This window comes from Harpia harpyja, chromosome 15 (genome assembly GCF_026419915.1).
Source record: "Harpia harpyja isolate bHarHar1 chromosome 15, bHarHar1 primary haplotype, whole genome shotgun sequence".
Classification (NCBI taxonomy): Eukaryota; Metazoa; Chordata; class Aves; order Accipitriformes; family Accipitridae; genus Harpia; species Harpia harpyja.
Window position 1 is genome coordinate 30,211,939 of NC_068954.1, and position 24,011 is coordinate 30,235,949.

General features: G+C 68.9%; 2 protein-coding genes across 2 annotated transcripts; one reads left to right on the forward strand and one right to left on the reverse strand.

The window, feature by feature from the left end:
- Window positions 1-765: 765 nt before the first annotated feature.
- PPP1R1A (protein phosphatase 1 regulatory inhibitor subunit 1A) lies at window positions 766-8,061 on the forward strand. The gene is made up of 7 exons (XM_052810280.1): window positions 766-918; window positions 4,234-4,294; window positions 5,247-5,284; window positions 5,385-5,448; window positions 5,768-5,953; window positions 6,080-6,174; window positions 7,351-8,061. The coding sequence occupies exons 1-6, from the start codon at window positions 838-840 to the stop codon at window positions 6,172-6,174; spliced, it is 525 nt and encodes a 174-aa protein (XP_052666240.1). The 5' UTR covers window positions 766-837; the 3' UTR covers window positions 7,351-8,061.
- Window positions 8,062-8,587: 526 nt separating this feature from the next.
- Window positions 8,588-21,929, reverse strand: PDE1B (phosphodiesterase 1B). The gene is given in 17 exon segments (XM_052810092.1): window positions 8,588-9,714; window positions 9,802-9,915; window positions 10,120-10,256; window positions 10,405-10,531; window positions 10,642-10,723; window positions 10,804-10,924; window positions 11,028-11,129; window positions 11,215-11,340; window positions 11,783-11,883; window positions 12,346-12,486; window positions 12,590-12,706; window positions 12,951-13,017; window positions 13,587-13,772; window positions 13,855-13,968; window positions 20,843-20,978; window positions 21,455-21,635; window positions 21,638-21,929. Coding segments are annotated over 16 exon segments (2,004 nt in total). The 5' UTR covers window positions 21,806-21,929; the 3' UTR covers window positions 8,588-9,714; window positions 9,802-9,817.
- Between the last annotated feature and the right edge of the window lie 2,082 nt (window positions 21,930-24,011).

A 24,011-nucleotide genomic window follows, 5' to 3' on the forward strand; every position in this document is an offset into this window, starting at 1 on the left:
GTGTGTCTGTCCCTTTGTCCCAGGGTTTGTCCATGTGTCTGTCCTTGTGCCCAGGTGTCTGTTCCTGTGTCACAGGGCCCATCCGCGTGTCCATCCTTGTGTCCGCGTGTCTGTCCCTGTGTCCTGGGGTCTGTCCGTGTGTCTGTCCTTGTGTCTGCGTGTCTGTCCTTGTGTCCACGGTCTGTGCCTGTGTCCGTCCTTGTGTCCGTGTGTCTGTCCATCTGTCCTGGGGTCTGTCCCTGTGTCCGTTCTTGTGTCTGTCCCTGTGTCCACGGTCTGTCCCTGTGTCCATCCTTGCGTCTGCGTGTCTGTCCCTGTGTCCTGGGGTCTGTCCGTGTGTCCATCCTTGCGTCTGCGTGTCTGTCCCTGTGTCCTGGCGTCTGTCCGTGTGTCCATCCTTGCGTCTGCGTCTCTGTCCCTGTGTCCTGGGGTTTGTCCGTGTGTCCATCCTTGCGTCTGCATGTCTGTCCCTGTGTCCAAGGTCCGTCCACGTGTCCATCCTTGTGTCTGTGTGTCTGTCCCTGTGTCCAAGGTCTGTCCGTGTGTCTGTCCCTGTGCCCAGGGTCTGTCCGCGTGTCCGTCCTTGCGTCCGTGTGTCCATCCCAGTCTCCCAGCGCACGGTCCCGGTGTCCATCCCTGTGTCCCTGCCTCTCTCCCGGTGAGGTCCCACCGTCCGTCCGGGCGCGCCGCGGCGGGGGACCGGGGACCGGGAGGGGACCGGGGGACCGGGGGCGGGGTCGGGGCTGGGCGGGGCCGGGGCGGGGCCGGGGCGGGGCGGCCCGGGCAGGGCCGGGAGCCGCCGGGAGCCGCCGGGAGCCGCCGGAGCCGCCGCCCGCCATGGAACCCAACAGCCCCCGCAAGATCCAGTTCACGGTGCCGCTGCTGGAGCCGCACCTCGACCCGGAGGCGGCCGAGCAGGTGAGGGGGGGGACCGGGCACCGGGCACCGGGCACCGGGGGGGGGGGGACACGACACCGGGGCTGCGCGGCTGGGGGAGAGCCGGGTGGTCCTGCCGGGGACCGGACCGGGGGCGGGGGGGGTGTACCGGGCGGTGTGGGAGGCTGCGGACACGGGAAGGGCACGGACCGGGGCGGGGGGGGACGACAACAGAGCAGCCCCGGTGCGACCTCCCCGGTGTCGGGGCGGTGGGGGCACCCCTGGGTGCGGTGGGTGACACGGGGACGGCTGCGGCGTGGAAGGACGCGCCTGGGTGCTGCCAAGTGGGTGCAGCCCCCCCCCCCACCGCCCCCGGTACCGGGGACACCCCCGGTGCCACCCCCCCCACCGCCCCTGCAGAGCAGCCCCCGCTGCACCCCCAAGCACCTCCGTGGGCTCGGGGCTGCCTGATGCCGTGGGCAGGACGGGGTGGCCGTGGGGACCGAGGTGGCCGTGGGGACCGGGGTGGCAGTGCCAGGGCCATGTGCTGGCTCAGCACGACGACTCCTGGGCCATCCCGGGGAGGGGGGGGGGGGGGGTGTAGGGTTACGAGCCCCCCCCGGGGCCCTCCAGCCCTTGCTCAACCCCTGTTCCCGCTGGAGGGGATCCCAGAATAGCAGCGGGGACGGGACGGCCCGGCCGGGGGACACGGCACAAATGCCCACAGGCAGCCAGGGACACCCCCCCCCGGGTAGCCTGACCCCCTCTCCTTGCCCACTTCACCCCACTCTGGCTGTGCCCCCCAACCCTGGGGGCTGCAGGGGACAAGAGGGGTTTTGAAAGGACCACCTGGCCACACCACGGTCCCCATCATCACCAGGTGTGGGAAGATCTGTGGGGGCTTGAGGATGCTGATGGCGGGGGGGGGGTCCCAGCCGTACCCCCACCAGGCTGGGGGTCCCCAGCAGGCGGGTGGCTCCCGGCCGAGGAGCCCCTGCATGCCAGCAGCACGGAGGCGAGCGTGGGCCGCCTCCCCGGCGAGCATCTCACTGTCGCTAAATACGGCCACGCACCATCTGGGGCTGCCGCACGGCTCATTTGCAGCGCGGCCCCCCCAGGAGCGAGGGCGAGAGCCGGGGGGGGCGGCTGCTGGGTGGTGGGCGTGAGACCCCCAGCACCCGCCTCGGCTGCAGCGAGGAGTACGGGTGCCCGCATCCCACCTTCCATCACGGCCGGGTTACGGGGGGGGGGGGGGCTTGGGCATGACCCTGCTCTGGGGAGTCCCCTGCCCGTCCCTGCCTCAGTTTCCCCTCCCAGGGGAGTTCAGCCACATCTCGGCGCCTGTCGGAGCCCCAGTTCGGCAGCACTTGGTGGTGTGGCAGGGCCCCGACAGCCAGCCTCGGGCGGTGGCAGCAGGTGACGATGCTGATGTCCCCTCCCTGCGTTTACAGCTCCCTTTTTTTGGGGTGTCCCTGCAGAGGAAGACCTGATGGGGGTTCCCCTCATCGGCGGCTCACACTGTTGGAGGGCTCGGCTGTGTCAGCCCCTTGCCAGGCTGTGGCACGGTGTCCCCGTGTCCTGCAGGGTTGTCCCCAAGCCTGTCCAGCCCCACCCTCCAAAAGGACCTTGTCCCCACAGACCTTCTGGAGTCCCCTGTGTCCCCACAGGTCCTGTGGCTCCTTGACCCCCATCTCTGCCAAGAGCATCCATCTGCCCTGGCCCTCCTGGGTGCCACCCGTGGGTGCCAGGCCTGGCCCAGGGCTTTGTCCTGCATCTCTGCCTGGGTCCCCAACTCCACCCTCAGCACAGCACGTCCCCAAGGCTGGAGGGGACCATCCAGGGGTCTTTGCTCCGTCACGCTTAGAGATGAGCTGGGCCCATCCCGTTTCCATCCCTCATCCCATTCTGGTCTCCAATCCCGTTCCCATCCCAGATCCCCCCTGGGATCAGCCCCCACCCCAGGCCGGGTGGGAGCAGCCCCCCAGCGATGCTGTGCCCGCCGCAGGCTGCCAGGGCCGGGCTCCTGCCGCTCTCGGCCGTGGCGCTTCTTAATCGATGGTGGAGATTGATCTAAAAATAGCGGCAGCGGGAGAGCGCGATGCCCTGGCCAAGCTGGGAAGGGAGGGAGGGAGGGAAGGACGGAGGGAGGACCAGAGCATCCCTCCCCAGGGCATCGGGGCGGGAGCCGCCCGGATGCCTGGGTCCCCCACCCAGCCCGGAGCGGGAAGGGGAGCACAGCTTGGGGTGCTCAGCTCTATCTGGGTGACCTTGAGTGGGTGGCACCATTGTCCCCCACTCCAGCCCCATGCCGGGGGGCTACTCTGTGGGGCACAGCCCTGCCCCACACCTAGGGGAGACTTTGGAGGTGCTAGAGCAGCCTGGGGGTGGCTCTGGCTTCCCCGGGGTCCATCAGGAGGGGCTGCAGGGCCGGATCCAGCTCTGGAGGTTGCCCGACCCATCCCAGCGCCATCGCTGGGTGTCTGGGGGGGGGGGGGTTGGACCCCAGCCCCGGAGCGGGGGTCTCGTCGGCAGGTCCCTGACGGGGAGAGGGCGATTCCTGGCAATTCCCGGCAATTCCGGGCTCCCTCTAATCTCCGTTTAAAATCCAGATCGCGGGTTTCTATGACAACGGGGCCGACACGGAGAAGATGCTGCGGGGGGCCGGGGGTGGGCTGGGGCCGGGGGAGGTGGGGAGGGGGCTTCCTCCGCCCGCCCAGCCGCTCACCCGCCTCATTAGCATCTCATCAGCATTTCATTAGGCATTCCGCCTCATTAGGGAATCCTCGCTGGGAAATTCATTTTTCGGAGCAACTCAGTTAGTGGGTCAGCGGGGAAAGGGGGTGAGGGAGCACCCGCAGGGCACCGTGTCACCGCTGTCACTGCTGCCACTCCTGCCGCTGGACATGGCCACGCCACGGCCACCGAATCCTCCGACGGGGGCCACAAAATCCCCCTGAAGGCACTGAGCGGGGGACGTGGGGCGGGAGCCGCCCGGGATGCTCCAGGTGACCTTGGACAAGGACACTGTGCCCGCAAAGGAAGGGCAGGGCCCCGGCAGTGTCACCACACCGATGTCCCCGAGCGCTTCCTGGGGCTGGGGTATAATTAGCTCCCGGCTGTCATTAGGGCTGGCCGGGAGATGGTGATTTAAAAGACACATGTGTCCGGCCACGGGAGCCGCTGGGCTCGGGGCCCTGGCCGGCATCCTCCATCCCTATGGAGCCACCACTGCCCCAGGGACGAGGACATCGGGGGGGGGGGGGGGGTCTCGGTGCTGGTGGGGCTCCGGGTGGGCGCAATGGGGTTCAGGGTGCAGCCGCGGGTCCCGATTCTTTCCCGTCCGTGTCCCCCCCCCAGATCCGGAGGCGCCGACCAACTCCTGCCAACCTGGTCCTGAGCAGCGACCAGTCGTCCCCAGGTGGGTCCTTGCGCGTGTCACCCTGTCACCCTGGGCTGCAGCCCACGCGGGGGTGCTCAGGGACCCCCATATATGATGCTCAGGGACCCCCATACATGATGCTGAGGTCCGCAGCACACTGGTTGCAGCGGGACTCATCCTGCACCCTGCCACAACAGCACCCTGTGCCCTGTGTCCCCCACCCTGGGACTGTCCCTGTGTGTCACCCAGCCCGGCTCAGCACCTGCCCTCCCTGCTCCAGGGCTGCGTTTCCAGGATCCGGCCCCGGGTCTCGCTCAGCCCATCCATCTCTGGGAGAAGCAGCTGCCCGTGACACCGTGCCAGGGACACTGGGGACAACGGCACGGGGCCACCCCTGCTGGCACGGGGAGCAGGGGACACCAGCTGTGACATTTAAGAGCTTCTCGGTCACTGGCCCAACCAGGCATGTGGCCTTTGGGGACGGGGTCTGACCCGGCTGGCAGCTGTGTCACGGCCTCCCTGCCCCCCCCCCACCCCCCCCCCAGCTGGGGGTGGTATTATCTGTCCCCTGCTTTGGGGACACCCCGGTGGCTGGGAGACTCTGTCCCCAAGTGCCACCTCCAAACCCTGCACCCACTCGGGGCAGCAGGCTCCGGCTGCGAATAAATCATCTCCACGGGGCTGAGCATCATCCCGGGGAGGGGGGGGTCAGGATGCTGCCGGGGGGGGCTGCCAGCCTGGTGGGGACAGGGACACAGCAGGGGACGGGATGCTGGTTCCCGTGGCAACGTGGGGGGCATGGCGATGCTGGGGGGGGGGGAAGCGGGACTGTCCCAATGGCACCCCCAGCCACGCCGAGCACCCATGGGTGATGGACAGACCCAGTGGGGCCGGGTTCACGTTGGGGGTGCAGGATGGAGCCCAGCACCCAGCTCCCACCGCTGACCTCTGGTCCTTCTGCCCTCCCGCCCCCCCCGGCTGTCCCCCCCAGAGATTGACGAGGACCGACTGCCTAACCCCCTGCTGAAGGTAGGTGCTGCTGCCATGGTGGGGGGCTGCGGGGAATCCCCCAGCCCCTCGGGGTACCCCCAGGGTGCCCCCCACTCACGCACCTCCCCTTCCCTCGCAGTCGGGTCTGGCCATGTCACCCAGGCAGAGGAAGAAGGTTTCCCGCACCACCCCGACCATGAAAGGTATTTTGGGGGGGGACGACGGGGACACAGGGGGTGACGGTCCCCGTCCCGTCCCCCCCCGGTGACGAGCGGGTGGGATGCCACCACCTTTGCGCTGGCCTTGGACCTGCTCAGCCGTGCCCAGGTCGGCAGCGTGGCTGTGCCCGTGGGCACACGGGGTCCAGCCGTGGCAAATGCCACCAGAGGGGACAGGAGGCCACCAAGCTTGCCGGGCTACATCTCCCCGGTGTCACCGGGAGCGTGGGGACGGTCACCGCGTCGTGTGTGTCCCCCCCCACCACCACCACCACCCCCCCCAGCACCGCTCCCTGCCTGGCAGAGCTGCAGATGATGGTGGAGCATCACCTGTGCAAGCAGGCGCAGGGCGAGGAGGAAGAGGAGGCAGCCGCCGCCGGCCACGAGCGTGGCCCTGGCCGCTGCCACCACAGTGACACCGAGCACAGCCACAGTCCCGGTGGCACCTGCCCGCTGGCCACGCACGAGGGTGGCCCCGGTCCCGGCGAGCGTGAGTACCTCTCCTTCCCAGCCCCGGGAGCCTCCACGCACCCGGAATTGGGGGGTTTGGGGGTGCTGGGATGGTTTGGGGGGGGGGGGGGTGCTGAGCTCACCCCCTGCCCCACGGCACCCGCAGGGACCCACGGAGATGAGCGGCAAAGCCTGGCTGAGGAGGGCACCCATATAGCACCGAAGGAGGCCAGCGGCAAGGGTGCTGCCAGCAGCCAGTAGGTACGTACTGGGGCACTGGGGGGGGTAACTGGGACGCTGTACTGGGGTACTGGGACACTCTGCTGGGGCACTGGGGGGCTACTGGGACACTGGGGGTGTACAGGGGCACTCTGCTGGAGCACTGGGGGAGTACTGGGACACTGTACTGGGGCACTGGGGGGGTACCGGGACATTGTACAGGGGTACTGGGACACTGTACTGAGGCACTGGGGGGGTACTGGGGGCACTGGGGGTGTACAGGGACACTCTGCTGGAGCACTGGGGAGGTACTGGGACACTCTGCTGGGGCACTGGGGGGTTACTGGGACACTGTACTGGGGCACTGGGGGGGTACTGGGGGCACTGGGGGTGTACAGGGACACTCTGCTGGAGCACTGGGGAGGTACTGGGACACTGTACTAGGGCACTGGGGGGGTAGTGGGACACTGTACTGGGGCACTGGGGAGGTACTGGGACACTGTACTAGGGCACTGGGGGGGTACTGGGACACTGTACTGGGGCACTGGGGAGGTACTGGGACACTGTATTAGGGCACTGGGGGGATACTGGAACACTGTACGGGGGTACTGGAACACTGTACTGGGGCACTGGGGGGGTACTGGGGGCACTGGGGGTGTACAGGGACACTCTGCTGGAGCACTGGGGAGGTACTGGGACACTGTACTAGGGCACTGGGGGGGTACTGGGACACTGTACTGGGGCACTGGGGGGGTACTGGGGGCACTGGGGGTGTACAGGGACACTGCTGGAGCACTGGGGAGGTACTGGGACACTGTACTAGGGCACTGGGGGGGTAGTGGGACACTGTACTGGGGCACTGGGGGGGTACTGGGGGCACTGGGGGTGTACAGGGACACTCTGCTGGAGCACTGGGGAGGTACTGGGACACTGTACAGGGGTACTGGGACACTGTACTGGGGCACTGGGGCTTACTGGGGGCACTGGGAGTGTACAGGGATACTCTGCTGCGACACTGCGAGGGATACTGGGCACTGGGGAAGGTACTGGGACACTATGGAGGTATCCTGGGCAGCATGCCAGGGAAGGGGACAGTGACACGGGGCGAGGGTGGCACCGGGGACGTGGCTCTGGCATTGCTGGGGACGGGGCAGGGATGGGGGGGGGTCTTCGACCGCGGGGTCCCCGTCCCCCAGCACGGCTCCCCTCTGTCCCCAGGTGCCAGCGGCGGCAGGAACGAGGCCACGGCCGGGCCGAAGGAGCCAAACGCTGCATTATTTTTTTTATCTGATCGTTTTCTAAGATTTCGACGGCTGCTTTGGGGCTTCCGGAGGATTTTTTTTTTTTTTTTTTTTTTTTTTACTGCCGCGGGCAGGTCCCCCCTGGGGGGGGGGCTCTGGGGACACTGGCAAGCCGGGCTGCCCACCCTGTCCCCTCGCCCTTCCCAGGTCCCCAGGGCAGGTGACGCTGGGGACACCGAGCAGCACCCCTGCAGCACGGCTCGTGCCACCCCCCCCCCTCACTGCCAGCCCCAGGGTGTCCCCAGGGCCCCCCCCCGGCCACCCCGCTGTCACCACCACCACCCCCCCCCAGGCTGGGGGACATGTGGCCCCGCTGCTCCCAGGGACACGGGGCGCTGCACCCTTCCCATGCACACGCGTGTGTGCGTGCACACGCTGGTAGGTGTGCACGCTTGCACACGTGTGGCGGGGGGGTGCACATGCATGCACCCGCGGGGGAAACCCGGGCGTTTGCACGCACACACGTGTGCACATACGGACACGGGGGGGGGGGGGGCAAGCCCGCGCACTTTGCACATGTGATTTGCATGCACGCCCATGTGCGTACACACAGAGCACGCGTGCACACGCCTGGGCGGGCGCGGGGACCCCCCCGCTTCAGCCGGTATTAAAGGGATCCCTTCTCCCCGCCGCCTCCTCCTTGCCTTTGCGCCGGGGGGGGGGCACGGAACCCCCCCCTTGGGTGCTGGGGGGCAGCACCCGCCTCTGGGCTTCAGCCCCCCCCCCCCCCCCAGGGGTCCAATCCAGCTGTGCCACCCCCTCTGTCCCCCTCCCAGCCGTCCCCAGGCCCCGGCCACTGTCCCCCCAGGAGGGCATCCTGGCCCCCCGTCACCCCCCCCCCAGCACTGGGATCAAGCCAGGTCCCCCGGGGTGAGGGTGCAGGAGCCGGGCCGGTGGTGGTGTACGGTTTATTAATTGCTCGTTAGCGGCGACGCTTGGTTTTACATGCGTGTGTGGGTGGGCGCGAGGTGTAGCTCTGCCAGCGGTGACCGGGTGGGGACACGACGCGTTACCGCAGGGTAGAAAAGTACAAACACAGACGGGCCGTGCCACGGGCGATGGACACGGCGGGGCAGGGCGGCCGGAGCTGGGATGCCGGAGCGGGAGGATGCCGGAGCTGGAAGATGCTCGAGGCACGCCGGAGCCGGGGATGCGTGAGGCACACCAGAACCAAGATGCCGGAGGATGCTCGAGGCACGCTGGAGCCAGGGATGCCGGAGGATGCTCGAAGCACGCCGGAGCTGGGATGCCGGAGGATGCACGAGGCACACCAGAGCCGAGATGCTGGAGGATGCTCGAGGCACACCGGGAGCTGGGATGCCAGAGGATGCTCAAGGCACACCGGAGCTGGGATGCCGGAGGCACAGCAAAGCCGGAGCAAGCAGGGGAGGGATACGGGGGGGGGCATGCTGGAACTGAAGGATGCTGGAGACACGCTGGAGCCAGCGATGCTGGAAGCACACCGGAGCCAGAAGGTGCTAGAGACACCCTGGAACTGGGGGATGCCGGAGCCAGGGGCTGGCCCAATTCTGCCCTCCTGCTGTGCCCCAGCCCCAGCTCCCACCGCCACTCCGGCCCCACACATGCTGCCCCATCACCGCCTCGCTGCCCCCCCCCGGCCCCCAGCTCCCAGCCTTGCCCACGCCGCGTAGGGCAGGACCCCAAGGGGAACCTCTGAGGTGCCTTTGCGGCCAGCGGACCTGGGGACAGGACCTACAGGGACGTGTCCCCAGCCCAGGTGACAAAAAAGACACATATCCCAGGACAGGGATGCTTGGGACAGGTGGGGGGGGGACATTAGGGGCCACCCATCACGGTGTCACCGGACAGCCCCAGCAGGCACAGAGGGGACCGTGGTGCCCTCAGGGTGACAGCGTGTCTGACATGGCTCCTCCATCCCTCGGTCCCCTGCTATCCCCAGGGCCACCATCATTGTCCCCAGCCCCCCCCCAGCTCCCCAGTGGGGCAAAAAGAAGCTTTTTTAAAAAGCCGTAAGGACAAAACCCGGTGGGGGGGAGGCGCCGGGCAGCCGCTGACGTGGCAGTGAGAGGAGCGGCGTCACCGTCACCCGTGGCCCAAGGCCACGCGGCTCGGTGGCCGATTTGGCACAGGCACCCGGAGCTGGCCGGGCTGGGGGGCTGCCGGCCCCGGGGATGCTCCTGGCGCGGAGGTTGGCACTGATCCTTCTGCGGCCCCGGGCGGCTCCTTCCCTGCAAATGGTGCTGAACTCGATGGCGTCGAAGACTTTGGGCGAGACGGCGTCACTCGGCTGGACGAGGACCTGCTGTCGGGAGGGACGGTCACGGCAATGTCACCAATCCCCCCCCCCCACATACACCTTCTACAGTTTGCCCCCCCCCGTGCCCACCTCGCTCCTCCCGGTGCTATTCCACGTCCCCGTTCTGCCTGTGCCGGCTGGGGGCCGCGGGCGACTGCTCCTCGCAGGGCGACAGCTCCTCGATGGACGCCTGGTTGGTGATGCCTGCGGCGGGACGTGGGGCTGGGGGGGGCACTCCAACCACCCACGGGGGCTGCGACCCCCCCCAACTCATCTCCCCACCCGGGGGTCACCCACCCTGTGCTTGGGCCACCTCCCCACCCAGGGATGCTCGGCACAGACCTGGTCCCACGTATCCCCGGGACGGTCCCCATCCCCTCCCCGATGGCCGTGGTGGCCGTCACCTACCGCTGGCCGCCCGCTCCTTCCACTTCTGCTTGTTCTCCTGGATGTATTTGGTCCAGGTGGAGCGGAAGCCGGCCAGGTCGGCTTTGATATCCCCCAGCTCCAGGTGCTCGTCCAGGGACGGCTGCCGCCACTGCGAGCTGCGGGGACGGGGACGGCTGAGAGCAGGGCAGAGCCACCACTGCCGCCTCCCAGGTCCCAAAATAAACGGCTGTCCCCCACCCCCAGGCTGAACCCCACCACCTCCCCGTGGGGAAGGGGAAACTGAGGCAGGCCGGCGCGGCTGACCTGGCCTGCTGGCCGGCCACCGGATTGCCCTTGGCTTTGGTGCCGTCCTCGGCGATGGGCAGCACCATCTTCTCAGCCACGTCGGTCAGCACGGAGAAGGTGGGCTCCACGATGAAGTCGATGAAGCCTGCGGTGGGGAAGGGACACGGAGTCAATGGGGACACCCCCCCCCCCCCCCGCCCACAGTGAGGCTGGTGGCTGGGGACAGCGTGGGGACGGGGACCCACCACCACTCACCGATCTGGGACTGGGCCACCAGCGTGGAGGTGCGGTCGCAGAGGGGCGAGAAGGGCAGCCCCAGCTCAGCCTCCTTGTCCCCCTGGCAAGGCAAGGGAGACATGTCCCCAAGGGGTGGTCCCCACGTCCCACCGCCCATCCTGGGGGACGCGGGCGCCCTACCTGCCTGAAGAACTCCTCCATCAGGGCTTTGGTCCAGCGGCTGTGCACCGACCACTGCTTGGTGGGGTGGCTGATGTCGGCCGCGTGCAGCAGCAGCGACAGCACCTTGGACTTATCGATCCTGGGGAGGGGACCCCGGTGCTGAGGTTTGTCCCCAAAACCTCTGGGACACACACACACACACCCACCCCCCCCCCACGACCCGGGTGGGCACCCGCACTCACCTCTCCAGCTGCTGCAGGGACGTCTTCATGGACTTCACCTGCTGGAAGTGGCAGGACATGTCGGTGGCCAGGACCATCTCGATCACCAGCGCCCGCAGCTCCCTGCGCCCCGGGGAAGGGGGGAAACGCTGTCAGGGTCCCGCGTCCCGGCTGGGGACAGTCCCGGGGACAGGGACGGGGACCTTACACAAACTCGTCCTTGGTGAGGTTGACAAAGATGTTCATCTCATCGTCCTGCATCATGCGGAAGACGGCGCTGATGTGGTGGTTCTCCAGCACCGAGCGGTCGTTGTAGAGGATGGCGCAGTCCGACCTGGGGACGCAGGGGACGGTGGGACCCCGGCACGGTGGCGGGCGGGCTGACCCCCGCCCCGGGGAGAGGGATGTCCCCAGGGTGCCAGCACAGCTGTATCCCAGCCGAATCAGTGGCCCTGGGTGTCCCCAGGGTGCCGGCACAGCTGTATCCTGGCCGTATCGCTGGCACCGAGTGTCCCCAAGGTGCCAGCACATCTGTATTCCAGCTGTATCAATAGCCCCGGGTGTCCTCAGGGTGCCAGCACATCTGTATCCCAGCCATCTAGGTGACGCTGGGTGTCCCCAGGGTGCTATTCAGTCCTTTCCATGCCCCACTGTGTCCCAAGTGTCCCCACAACGGGTCCCCAGCCCTGCCTGTTCTGTCCGTGCCATGCCATGCTACCCGCGCCATGCCACCCGTGCCGTGCCGTGCCGTGCCGTGCCATGCCACCCGCCCTCACTTGGTCTGGATGTGGAAGCTGTTGGTGGTGCCCGTGTGCTCGTAGTCGTGGATGGCGGCAGCGAAGATGATGGCCAGGACCTCGATCTCCGTCAGGTAGTGCTGGGGGGACGCGGGCATCAGGGGGACGGGGACGGGGACCGGCTGCTCCAGTGCCACCCCGCGAGGGGCACGGGGCCGAACGGTTGTGGGGTCCTCCGTGTGTGTGTGTGTTTGCACAACTGCGCGTGACTACACGCGTGCACGGCCACGCACACCTGGCCGGGACACGACACGAGCGTGTGCCTGTGACAAGCGTGACAGCCGTGCGGGGATGACAGGGCACACGCGTGTGCCAGGTGTTACCCCACGTGTGCCCACGCATCCCCCCCAAGCCGGGGGTCACCCTGTCCCCTCCATCAGCCCGGTGACATTTCCACGGTGACAGCACAGTCACTAGGTGGCACCGTCTCCGTGGCAACAAGCATCGCCTGGACCAGCACCCAGCACCGGCCACTAGCCCAGGGCCCAGCCACGGCCCGGGACCCCCGTGGGACCCCCGTGGGTCCCCCCACGCCCCCGTACCAGCATGCCGGTGCGGAGAAGGAAGCAGTGGACGGTCTGGGTGACGTCGGCGGCGTGGACCTGGTTGTGATAAGGGTTCCGGTACTTCCCGTAGCCGGCCTCCAGCGCATCCAGCAGCGTCGTCAGGAAGACGGTGGGGATCTGCGGTACGGGCACACGCGCTCACGGATGCACTCGCGTGTGCAAAGCCACCGGCACGTCCCAGGCATCCGGCCCCGGGGGGGGGACACGGGCATGGGCGCACCTTGAAGCGGCTGTTGAGGTTGTGTCGGGTGAAGAGCTCGAAGACGATGGTCCTCAGGGAGTGATCGTCCGTCACCCGGTTCAGCGCAAAGACATCGAAGCACCACAGGTCGAGGCTCTGGGGGCAGATGGGGGCATTACCCCAGCAGCGGGGCAAGCGCAATGCCCAGTGACACCCAGTGACGCCCAGTGAAGCCCAGTCATGCCCCACAGCGCTGGGTGCCATCTCCCCTGGACAACCCGGGCCATATCCTGCAAAGCCAGTGATGTGGATGGGGCAGCGGTGCCCAGGCACTGCCAGGCCAGCGGGGCAGCATCCCCGTGGGGTATTGGGGTGCCCCCCCCACACCACCCCCCGGTACCTTCAGGCAGTTCAGGACGGAGGTGGAGTAGCTGGGCCCCACAGCCGTGTACGTCCGCCGAAACATCCTGCAAGGGGGGGGGTAAGTCAGGGCTGATGTGGGTGCTGGGGGACAGAGCTGGGTGCTTGGAGACCCACCTGGGTGCTCAGGGACAGACCTTGGGTGCCAGGGGACAAACCCTGGGGGCAGGAGACAGACTTGGGTGCTCAGGGACTCAGCTGGGTGCTGGGGACAAACCTGGCTGCTGAGGACAGTCCGGGTGCTTGGGGACCCACCTGGGTGCCAGGGGACAGACCGGGGTGCCGGGGGACAGACCCTGGTATGTGGGGACCCAGATGGGTGCTCAAGGAGCCACCTGGGTGTTGGGGACAGTCCCGGGTGCTGGGGGACCCACCTGGGCACTGGGGACATCCCAGCTGCTTTAAGGACCACCTGGGTGCTGAGGACAGCCCCTGGGTGCTCAGAGACCCACCTGGGTGCTTGAGGACCCACCTGGGTGCTGGGCACAGCCCCTGGCTGCCATGGGACAGCTGGGGACCACACTCCCACCCCCCCATCTCCATCTCCATCCCAGCCATGCCCCCCCCCGACATCCCCATCCACCCGGGGGGGGGGGGTGTGCCACCCAGCACCCACCTCTCCACGAAGATGCCAGCCTGGACGGCGTGAACGATGCTGCGAAATTTGGGTTTCTCCTCTGCCCGGCGCCCCTTGGCCCGCGCTTGCTGGGTGAAGGTGGCCGCCAACCAGTCCCGCACCTCCGAGGGCACTGCCGCGTCCGAACCCATCTCCCGCAGCTCATCCTCTGTGTCCAGCATCTGCCTACGGGATGGCAACGGGGGGGGGGGGTGGCATCGGGGTGGGCATCGTGTCCCCCTGTCACCCCACGGCCCCTCGCCCGCACCTCGTCTCGTCGATGTAGACGGCCTCCAGCAGCGAGGCGGCGTATTCCAAATTCCTCTTCAGCTCCTCCACGTTCACTTCACCCGTCTCCAGCTGCTTCACCATGTAACGCAGCCTGCGGGCAGCCGGGCACCCCGTTACCGGCCCCCCCAACCCCGGGGATGGAGGTGGCAGCGGGGGGGGGGGGCAGCAGCAGGGGTCCCCAGCTGCCCTGCAAGTGGATGTGCCCACGCACACGCCCTGACACGCGTGGGCAGCACCTCTAGGTACGCGTGCACGTGTGTGCACGTGTCCCGTGTCAGTGCGGGGTGGTGGGCACCCGCCCAGGGGACCCCCAAAGCGATGGTGGCAGCAAGGGGAGGGTCGAGGTGGGAGCGCGGCCATGGCACGGCTGGGGGGGGGATGCGGGGGGCAGCCAGCAGTCCAAAAAGTGTCCTGCACCCGGTACCCAGCATCCTGCACCCAGAGCTCATCCTGCACCCGGTACCCTGCACCCAGAGCTCAGCCTGCACCGAAAACCCTTCAGCCTGCACCCACACAGCACCCAGAGCTCATCCTGCACGCAGCAGCCGGAGCTCAGCATCCAGCACCTAGAGCTTCTCCTGCACCCAGCACCCAGAGATCAGCACCCACGGCTCATCCTGCACTCAGCATCTGGAGCTCAGCACCCAGCGCTGGGGAGGGGGCACCCCCCCTGTGGGAACTGGGCAGGGGCAAGGGCAAGGGTGCGGGCGGGGGTGCAGGCAGGGGGTGGCAGGTTTCCCCACACACACTGGAGAAGCCCAAAAGGCCACAGGGCTCCCCCCAGCACCCCGAGCTCGGGGGTCACCCTGTCCCCAGCCCAGAGGGTGGCTGTCCCCACCACGTCACCCACCCTGGAGCCCTGGGTGACACCGGGCACAAAGTCCTCACCAGCCCACTGGGTCAGTGGGGCCACGGTGGCAGCTGGGACATCCATGGGGACAGGGACAAACCCAGAAAGGGGGGGGGACACACACAGCCTGGGGTGGGGGGGACTCAGTGGGGGGGGTGGCTTTGCACCCTGGGGACCCACAGCGGGGTCAGGGTGCTCAGCACCCCCCAGGCCCTGCCGTGCCTCAGTTTCCCTCCCCCACGTTGAGTGCCAAGGGGCCAGGGGTCCCCGGGGACTCACCGCAGGTGGGCTCTGCACAGGGTCACCAGCTCTGCCATGGGGGGGGACGGCAGCAGCACCCACGGGTGCCCCAGCAGCATGGGGACAGGAGCCCAGTGTGGCCGCCTTCCCCCTGCCAGTTTGCAACACCTGCATGGGACATGGGGATGGGGGGGGACACGGCAGCGTCCCAGTGCAGGGCCCTGGGGTGGCGTGGGGACAAACCCTGGCAGAGAGAGCACCCAGATCTGCGCACGCAGCAAACGTGCACACGTATGTGCACGCACACGTACGTGCCTGCATGCACACATACAACGTGTGTGCACACAGGCATGCACGCGTGCACACACGCGCTTGCCCAACAATGCACACAAGCACACATATGCACATTTGGCACAGCCACACACGCACCGCATATGCCCACACCTGCAAATACCCACCCACAGTACACACACGTGTGCACACACGCGTGCGCACCACCACACGGGTGCACACCTTTCCGCCAATGCGGACGCGTGCGCGCAGCACACACGTGCGCACGGGGGTACGCTCCTTTCCCCAGCCCCCCCCCCGGGGCAAGCCCTCCCTGTCTGACACATGCCTGAACACGCGTGTGCCCGCAGCCGGCCGGCCCCCGGCCATCTGTCTGTGTGTCCGTGTGTCTGTCGTGGCGCGGGGGGAGCGGAGGCGGCGGCGGGGAGGGGAGGGGGAATCCCATCTGGCCGCCCGGGAAAGCGTCGCCCCCGCAGCCATGTCTCCCGCTGCAGCCGCCTTGCTCGCACGCCGGCTGGCACGGCTGGCACGGCCCCCCGGGGCTCTGCCAGCTCCCCCCCAGGCTGGGATGAGGGATGGCGGGGGGGGGGGGGGGGACGGGGACAGGGCAGCTGCTGGCCCCTGGTGGGATGCTGGTCCCTGTCCCGGTCCGGCTCAGCCCCCCAGCCACCCTGTTCCCTCGCAGAGGCCTCGCTGTCACTGCTACCCAGCACCCAACAGGTCCCCATTGGTATCTACTGGGTCCCCATCACTGCCCACCTGGCACCCAGCAGGTCCCCATCACTGCCACCAGCACCCAACAGGCCCCCATCGGTACCCACTGGTCCCCATCGCTGCCCACCTGGCACCCAACAGGTCCCCATTGGTATCTACTGGGTCCCCATCACTGCCCACCTGGCACCCAGCAGGTCTCCATCACTGCCACCAGCACCCAACAGGTCCCCATCGGTACCCACTGGGTCCCCATCACTGCCCACCTGGCACCCAGCAGGTCCCCATCACTGCCACCAGCACCCACCAGTTCCCCATCGGTACCCACTGGGTCCCCATCACTGCCCACCTGGCACCCAGCAGGTCCCCATCACTGCCACCAGCACCCAACAGGTCCCCATCGGTACCCACTGGTCCCCATCGCTGCCACACAGCACCACTGGGTCTCCATTGGTACCCACTGGTCCCCATCGCTGCCCACCTGGCACCCAACAGGTCCCCATTGGTATCTACTGGGTCCCCATCACTGCCCACCTGGCACCCAGCAGGTCCCCATCACTGCCACCAGCACCCACCAGTTCCCCATCGGTACCCACTGGGTCCCCATCACTGCCCACCTGGCACCCAGCAGGTCCCCATCACTGCCACCAGCACCCACCAGTTCCCCATCGGTACCCACTGGGTCCCCATCACTGCCCACCTGGCACCCAGCAGGTCCCCATCACTGCCACCAGCACCCACCAGTTCCCCATCGGTACCCACTGGGTCCCCATCACTGCCCACCTGGCACCCAGCAGGTCCCCATCACTGCCACCAGCACCCAACAGGTCCCCATCGGTACCCACTGGGTCCCCATCACTGCCCACCTGGCACCCACTGAGTCCCCACCACCTCGGTGCACAGTCCCCAAGGCTGGTGGCATCTGTCCCTGCTGCCAGCAGTTTCCCGTGACGCTGCCAGCCCAGCCCGCAGCTCGGGGGGACACCTCGGGGTGACCCAGAAACCTGACCGTGGGGAGGGGGACAGCACACCGTGACAGTCCCACGGGACGGGGACACGTGGCCGTGGGGCAGAGGCCAGCCCCCGCCTGCGCAGCTCCCACAGCCGGCCCCAAGCCGACCCCCGTGGCGGGACGTGGCATCCCCGGCACCGTCACCCCGTGTCCCCACGGTGGGGACGTCACCCCAGTCACAGCCCTGAGTGAAAACCTCGGGGGGAGCAACACGACGGTGGCTTCCAGACGGCTGCTCCGGCAGCCCTGTGCCTCGTTAGGGCTAACGAGATCTGGCAGCGGGCGTGAGGGACCTGCCAGGCGAGACCCCACAGACCTGTGCACGCTCGTGCAAGGCTGTGCGAGGTCACACGCGCTCGTGCAAGGCTGTGCGAGGTCACACACGCTCATCCAACACCGTGCAGGGCTGTGCACGGCCATGCGGGTGGCATGTCCCTGCCAGCCAGCCCCCCAGCCACGCTGTCCCCACCAGCCCGGTCCCTTGGGGAAACTGAGGCACAGCGTGAGCAGGGGCTGAGGCGCAGGGGGATGGGGGTCACGGGAATGGTCCCAACCGGGGCCACGGGGTCCCCACCACGCTGGCTCCTCGGGGACGAGCCCCAAAACCCGCAGGTCACCAGCCGAGAGGAGACGCCGTGTCCCCTGTCCCCCGGCGTTGGGGACGGCCACCCGCGGCTCCAAATCCCACAGGAAGGACGTGACCGGCAGTGACACAGGAGATGCCGGCACTCGTCCCCGACACAGGGGACAGTCCCCAGGAGGGGACAGTGCCGTGACTCCGGCCGGCCCAGGAGGAACCAGCCACCAGCGCTGGGACCGCAGGGGCCAGCGGGGCCGTGGGACTGCGTGGGGCCAGCGTTCCTGGTCACGGTGGGGACGAGGGGACCCCACCACCACTCCGGTGGGACGACGAAGCCACCAGGTCCCCACGGCTGGGGGACACGGGGTGCTGGCAGCGGGGAGGGTGAGGAGAGCTGGCGAGCGCTGGCATCCGCCTCGGCTCCCGCGGGATTTCCTGCGGGCTGATGATTCCAATTTGTTTTAATTAGCGGCCGCCGCCCCGCGCCAGGGGACCCGCACCGCAGCCGGGCTCACGCCCCAAAAGCGTCCCCAGGTCCCCCACAGGGTCCCCCTCTGTGTCCCACGGCCCCCGCACTCCTCCCCACCCTTCTCAGCACCTAACGACCTCCCAAGCCTCGTTAGCATCGCCCCGGCCTGGCTGCGCAGCGGGCAGCAACCCGTGCACACGCGTGTGCGCGTGGGCAGGCGTTGGAGACCCCCGTGAGCTGGCACGCGTGTGCGGGCAAGCGAGCAAATAGACGCACGAGCCCACCCGCGTGTGCACGTCTGCACGCGTGTTGCAAGCGCACGCGTGAGCGCGCACGGCCGCGAACCAGAGGGCAGGCGAGCAAGCGCGGATCCGTGCAAGCGTGCGAGGGCACGCGTGCGGCTGGTGCGCGCCCCACGCCTCGCCCCGGCGTGACGATCGGAGCCAGCTCGGCGGGTGGGGGCCATCGCGTCCCTTGGCCAAGGTGACGACGGTGACAGCTGCCAGCGAGCGAGGGGGGCCGGGGGGCGGCCAGACGTCACGTTCAAAGCCAGCGCGAAGCTCCCGAGCCCGGCGGGCTGCGGGGGAATGTGACCTTGGGAAAGGTGGCTGTCACCTTCCCGCACCCGGCCACCCATCCTTGGTGACACTCATCCGCAGGGACACCTACCCCTGGGGTCACCCACCCTCTGGGGACCCCTGCGTCACTCGCCCATCACGGACGGTGCTGGGACCCCCGAGCGGAGCCCGGGGACGAGGGACGGCCACCAGCCGGCAGCGGGAGCAGGGGTCTCGCTGCGTCACACTGCCGGGGGGGTGATGCCCGCGCCCACGGTCCCCACGGGCTGCCTGTCACCACCCACGGCACCCCACTGCTGCCAGCCCTCCCGTGCCCCCCCCCCCCCCCGCCACCGCCGTGTCCCAGGCCTGCTGCAGGGATGACGGTTGCCTGCAGAGCCGCTGGCACCCCGCGGTCCCCCGGAGTGGTTCCAGTGTCCCCAGGGCCACCCCCTGCCCAAGGAGGGCTGCAGGGTCAGCCTCAGGGTTCAGTCAGCACTGGGGACCCCCCCGGGACTGACACTGCAGCTCCACGAGCACCCATGGGTGCTGTTACCCCTCCAGCTCCCTCCCCCGGGGTCCCCATCCCGGCTGATCCCCACCCTGGGGACCTGCCATCGGTCCCCAACACTCGGGGGGGGCCGGGATGCTGCATCCTGGGGACACCCCACTGCTCCCCCCACCCCAGTCACCCTGGCTGGGAGCTGGGGACGGTCCCCAAGCTGGGGTCCCCGCTGCCCCCTCGGTGCTGGCAGGGAGTGGGGGGACCTGGGGGGGGGGTGGCACAGGCACGGTGCAGGCAGGGACCCCCAGCCCCTCGCACGCCCCCACAGCGGGGGTGGCCGCCAGCAATATCGGGGAGGGGGAGACAGGCGGGGGGAGCGGGAGCGCGGCGCAGCCCACGCGCTCGCACACCTGCGCGTGCACACACGCTCAGGTGCGCTCCGGCACACGGGCGTGCACACGCGCTCCCGTGCACGCTCGCCCGCTCGCGCGGGCGCCCCTGCTCCCACCCGCACGCACCTTTGCACGCGCGTGTGCACGCTCCCACCGAGCGCTTGCACGCCCACAGCAATGTGCGCAGCCTGTTGCACGCTCAGGCTTGCACGCGCACCCTGAGACCTCTGGCACCAACGTTTCACGCCCCGGCTGAGTCCTGCCCCGGCCTTGGACTCGTGTGAAACACGCTCAGCAGCTCGGCTTGCCAGCGAGCGTGCAACACGGGCACCCGGCCCCCATCCTTGTCCCCGTGTCCCCCCCCCGGCACACTGGCACCGTGCACCCCCCTGCCAGCGTGCACCCGTGCACAAGCGCGCCTTCGCCGGCCGCCACGTGCGGGTCGGCCTCGCGCACGTGTGCGCGCGTGGCCGTGCACACCCCTTGCACGCCCACGCCTGTGCCCACCGCACGAGGACCCGCGCGAGCGCACGTGCCGCAGGTTCGCCAGGGGGCACGCGCGCACGTGAGCCCACGCGTGAGCACAACTGCACACGGGCGAGGGGGTGGCACCCCTGGGACCACCGAGAGCTCCCCGGCGAGGGGGGGGGGGGGCTACAGGGTGGCACCCTGAGGTGTCAGAGGGTGTCACCCCTATCCCGGGGCCGGCTGGCACCCTGGCACCCGCTTTGCTGCCCCAGATTTGGGGGCACCCCAGCCTTCTGCCCGCCCCACGGTGCCACCCAGGGCGAGGGGTGTTGGGGGCTGCGCTGGGTGGCCCCCACCCAGCACCCCCAGAGGTGCCTCATCAGACCCACCCAGGCCTTACGGGTGCCCCCAGCCCAAGGGGGTCCCGGTGCCCCCACCCCAAAGGGGTGCAGTGGGTGCAGGGGGGTCACGAGGGTGACTGGAGGGTCCTACATGGCGGGGGGGCAGCGGGGCATGAATGGGATGCGGGGCACTCGGGGGGGTCCCGGGGCAAAGGGCTCCTGGGTGCAGCTGAAGGTCCCAGGGGGTCCTGCCTGGAGTGGGGGGGACACAGGGTGGGGGGCACCGGGGGGGCTCTTAGAGGAGGTGTCAGGGGGTTTGGTGGGGATGTGCTGCTCAGGTGGGCTCGGGGGTCCTGGTTTGGGGGTTCCCGGTTTGGGGGGTCCCAATTTGGGGGTTCCCAGTTTGGGGGTTCCCAGTTTGGGGCTGAGGGGTCCCAGTCTGGAGGCGGGGGGGTCCCAGTTTGGAGGCGGGGGGTCCCGGTTTGGAGGCGGGGGGTCCCGGTTTTTTTGTTGTTTTTTTTTTTTGGGGGGGGGGTGGGTGTCACTCACAGCGCCCGGAGCTTGACCCAGATCTTCTTGCTGGGGACCGACTTGATCTCCAACGGGGACGGGCAGCCGCCGGCCGGGTCCAGCGCCTCACGGTCGGGCTCCAGCCCCGGGAGGCTCCGCGGCGGCTCCATGGCCCCTGCGGCGGCGGGGGGACGTACCCTCAGTCCCTCGGCCGGTCCCGGGGCCCGGCTGGCCGCGGCCGAGAAGCCGCCGGTCTCACCCCGCAGCCCCGGCAGCGGCCTCTCTCCCCGCCCGGTAACCGGCGGCTGCGCAGGCAGCACCGGCCCGGGCGGCGGAGCTAAGATGGCATCCCGGGTACCGGGGGTGGGAGCAGCGGGATGGGGAGCACGGCGGGTGGGGAGAACCGGGGATGGGGAGAACCGGGGATGGGGAGAACCGGGGATGGGGAAGCAGCGGGGATGGGGAGAACGGGGGATGGGGGAGAACCGGGGATGGGGAGAACCGGGGATGGGGAAGCTAGCACCGGGGATGAGGAGAAGGGATAAGGGGAGAACCGGGATGGGGAGAAGCGGTAAGGGAAGCACCGGGGATGGGGAGAACCGGCGTAGCGGCGCGGTGGGAGGGGGGACCGGGGATGCTGCGCGCTCCTACCCGGGGATGCTCGGCCGGGAAGCGCCGGTTCTACCGTGCTCCGGTGCTGCCTGTACCGCCGGTGCGGTCGGTACCGCCGTACCCCGGTCCTCCCGCTGCTGCCGGTTCTGCCTCCGCCGACCGGGGCTCGCCGCAACTTTCCCCGAGCCGGCACCGGCGGGAGGGCGGGGAGGGGCGGGGGGGGGAGCCGGGGGCGGGGGCCGGGAACCGGGGCCGCCCAGCCCCGCCGCCCCGCTCAGCCCCGGCACTTGGGGGGGGGGCGGGTTCCCCGGGACCCCCACGGGGCGATGTTGGGGAGGGGGAGATGCCCCGGGACCCCCCCACGGGGGGGGAGGTGTCCAGGACCCCCATAAGGGCTGTGGGAGAGGAAGGTCCCCCAGGACCCCTATGGGGCTGTAGGGGTGGTACCCCAGGACCCCTATGGGGGGGTCCCCCAGGACCCCTATGGGGCTGTAGGGGTTGTACCCCAGGTCCCCCTATGGGGTTGGACCCCAGGACCCCCTATGGGGGGGTACCCCAAGACCCCTATGGGGCTGTAGGGGTTGTACCCCAGGTCCCCCTATGGGGTTGGACCCCAGGACCCCCTATGGGGGGGTACCCCAGGACCCCTATGGGGCTGTAGGGGTTGTACCCCAGGTCCCCCTATGGGGTTGGACCCCAGGACCCCCTATGGGGGGGTACCCCAGGACCCCTATGGGGCTGTAGGGGTTGTACCCCAGGTCCCCCTATGGGGTTGGACCCCAGGACCCCTATAGGGGGGTACCCCAGGACCCCTATGGGGCTGTAGGGGTTGTACCCCAGGTCCCCCTATGGGGTTGGACCCCAGGACCCCTATAGGGGGGTACCCCAGGACCTCAGGTGCCCCAGGATCCCTGTGGAGTTATGGGGGGGCAGATGCCCCGGGACCTCCATGGGGTTCTGGGGGTCTCTCACTGGGTTTGGCAGCCCGGGAAGGGGCCAGAGCCCCTGGCTCGGTGCCCCCCCACGGAGGGGCCGTGGCCTCTCACATGCCACACAGGGGGTCTGCTCCGAGCAGCGGGCTGGGGCGGGGGGGGGACCGTGACCCCCACCTCCCCCAGGCCCCCTACTCCCTGCCGAGACCTGCCCCGTTCATCACACGTCACCGAGGTCGGTGACACACACACCGGGGACCATCCCCTCCCACTGGCCACGGGGCAGCGGCAGCCCCCCGACTTATTGTAGGACCTACCCAACCCCGGGGGGCTGCTGGGCCTCTCGCCTATTAGGGCATCACCCCCCCTGGGCTGGGGGGCGTGGGGGGGTTTGGGAGCAGCCTGAGCTCGAGGGGACCCCATCCCTGCCCCACAGCCCCCCTGCACCCCCTGCCCCACACACAGCTTGTCGCCCCCCCCCATGCCCTCAGTGTCCCACTGGGAAACCTCGGGGTGCAGGAGCCGGTGCTGAGGGCTCAGGGAACTCTGGGCACACACGGGGGGGGGGGATATCGGGGTGCCAGAGCCCCGGGTGGGTCCCAGCGAGCTGGGGGGGGCACAGCAGCACCCGCGCTGCCTCCCGCGGCACGCGCCGAGCTGCAGCCCCCGGGGAATATTAATAAGCCCTTATGTAATGCCGTAGGTGTGTGCAGCACCCACCACCACGGCACCGGGGGACCAGGTGGGCACCCCCCCCCGCACCCCCAGGGTGCCATCCCCAAGCCCCCACCTTGGCCCACTGTCCCCAGTGGCTCAGCCAGGTCCCTGCCTGCCAGGCCATGTCACCTCCTGGCCTTCAACGGCTAGCACCCATGGGTGCTGCCCAGGGATGCATCCGTTTAGCCTCTAAAAAGGGGGCTGTACCCCCTCCCGTGGGGGTTCCCCACTTCGGTGGGGTGCCCCGTGGGTGCAGGGGGGTGCCCATGGGACCCCCATCTACATGCTGGGGTCAGCAGAGTGGGCTGCCAGCCCCAGCACATGGCGTGGGAGCTCCCATACCCCGCTGGGGACATTTTGGGGTCCTCAAACTTTTGGGGGGCCCAAAGCCAGCTTAGGGGCAGCGTCTTGAACAAAGGGGGGCACCCCGTGGCGCAGAGAAGCCCGAGGTGGGGGGTACGGGGGGCGGCGGGCGCGGGAGAGGCCGTGGGCAGAGATGCGCGCGAGACAAAGCCGTGCTGCCGGCGGGGAGCCTCGGTAGCTCGTTACCACTTAATATCGTGATTGATGAGCGCGAAAATAGACTTTTGCAGCAATCTGGAATAATCAGCAGGTTCTGGGCGTTAATTCGGGGGAGTTCAGCCCCCCGGGAGCGCAGCCGGAGGGGGGCAGCGGGGGAGTCCAGCCCGCTCCGGAGCAATTTTTCCCCCCCGGATGAATTAATAAAGCAATTAGTGCCGGATGAAGCGGCCGCATGCTTGGGCTCGACCATGCCATCGCGGCTGCGGTTCGGTTTGGCTGCCGGGGCCCGCACGCTCGGCCTCCCCCCAGCCCTGGTACCACCAGGCCCTGCCAAGGGGGCTCTGCCCAGGGGGGCTTGTGGCCACGGCAGCCGCCGTTGCCCCCCCCTCACTCCCGGCACGGCCGGTGACTCATCCCGGAGCAGC

Bases quoted from the DNA above. Each gene is read 5' to 3' on its own strand.
- PPP1R1A (XM_052810280.1), top strand. From the start codon at position 838: ATGGAACCCAACAGCCCCCGCAAGATCCAGTTCACGGTGCCGCTGCTG. The intron at 5,285-5,384 runs GTAGGTGCTGCT...CTTCCCTCGCAG, and splicing joins TGCCTAACCCCCTGCTGAAG to TCGGGTCTGGCCATGTCACC. The intron at 5,954-6,079 runs GTGAGTACCTCT...CGGCACCCGCAG, and splicing joins TGGCCCCGGTCCCGGCGAGC to GGACCCACGGAGATGAGCGG.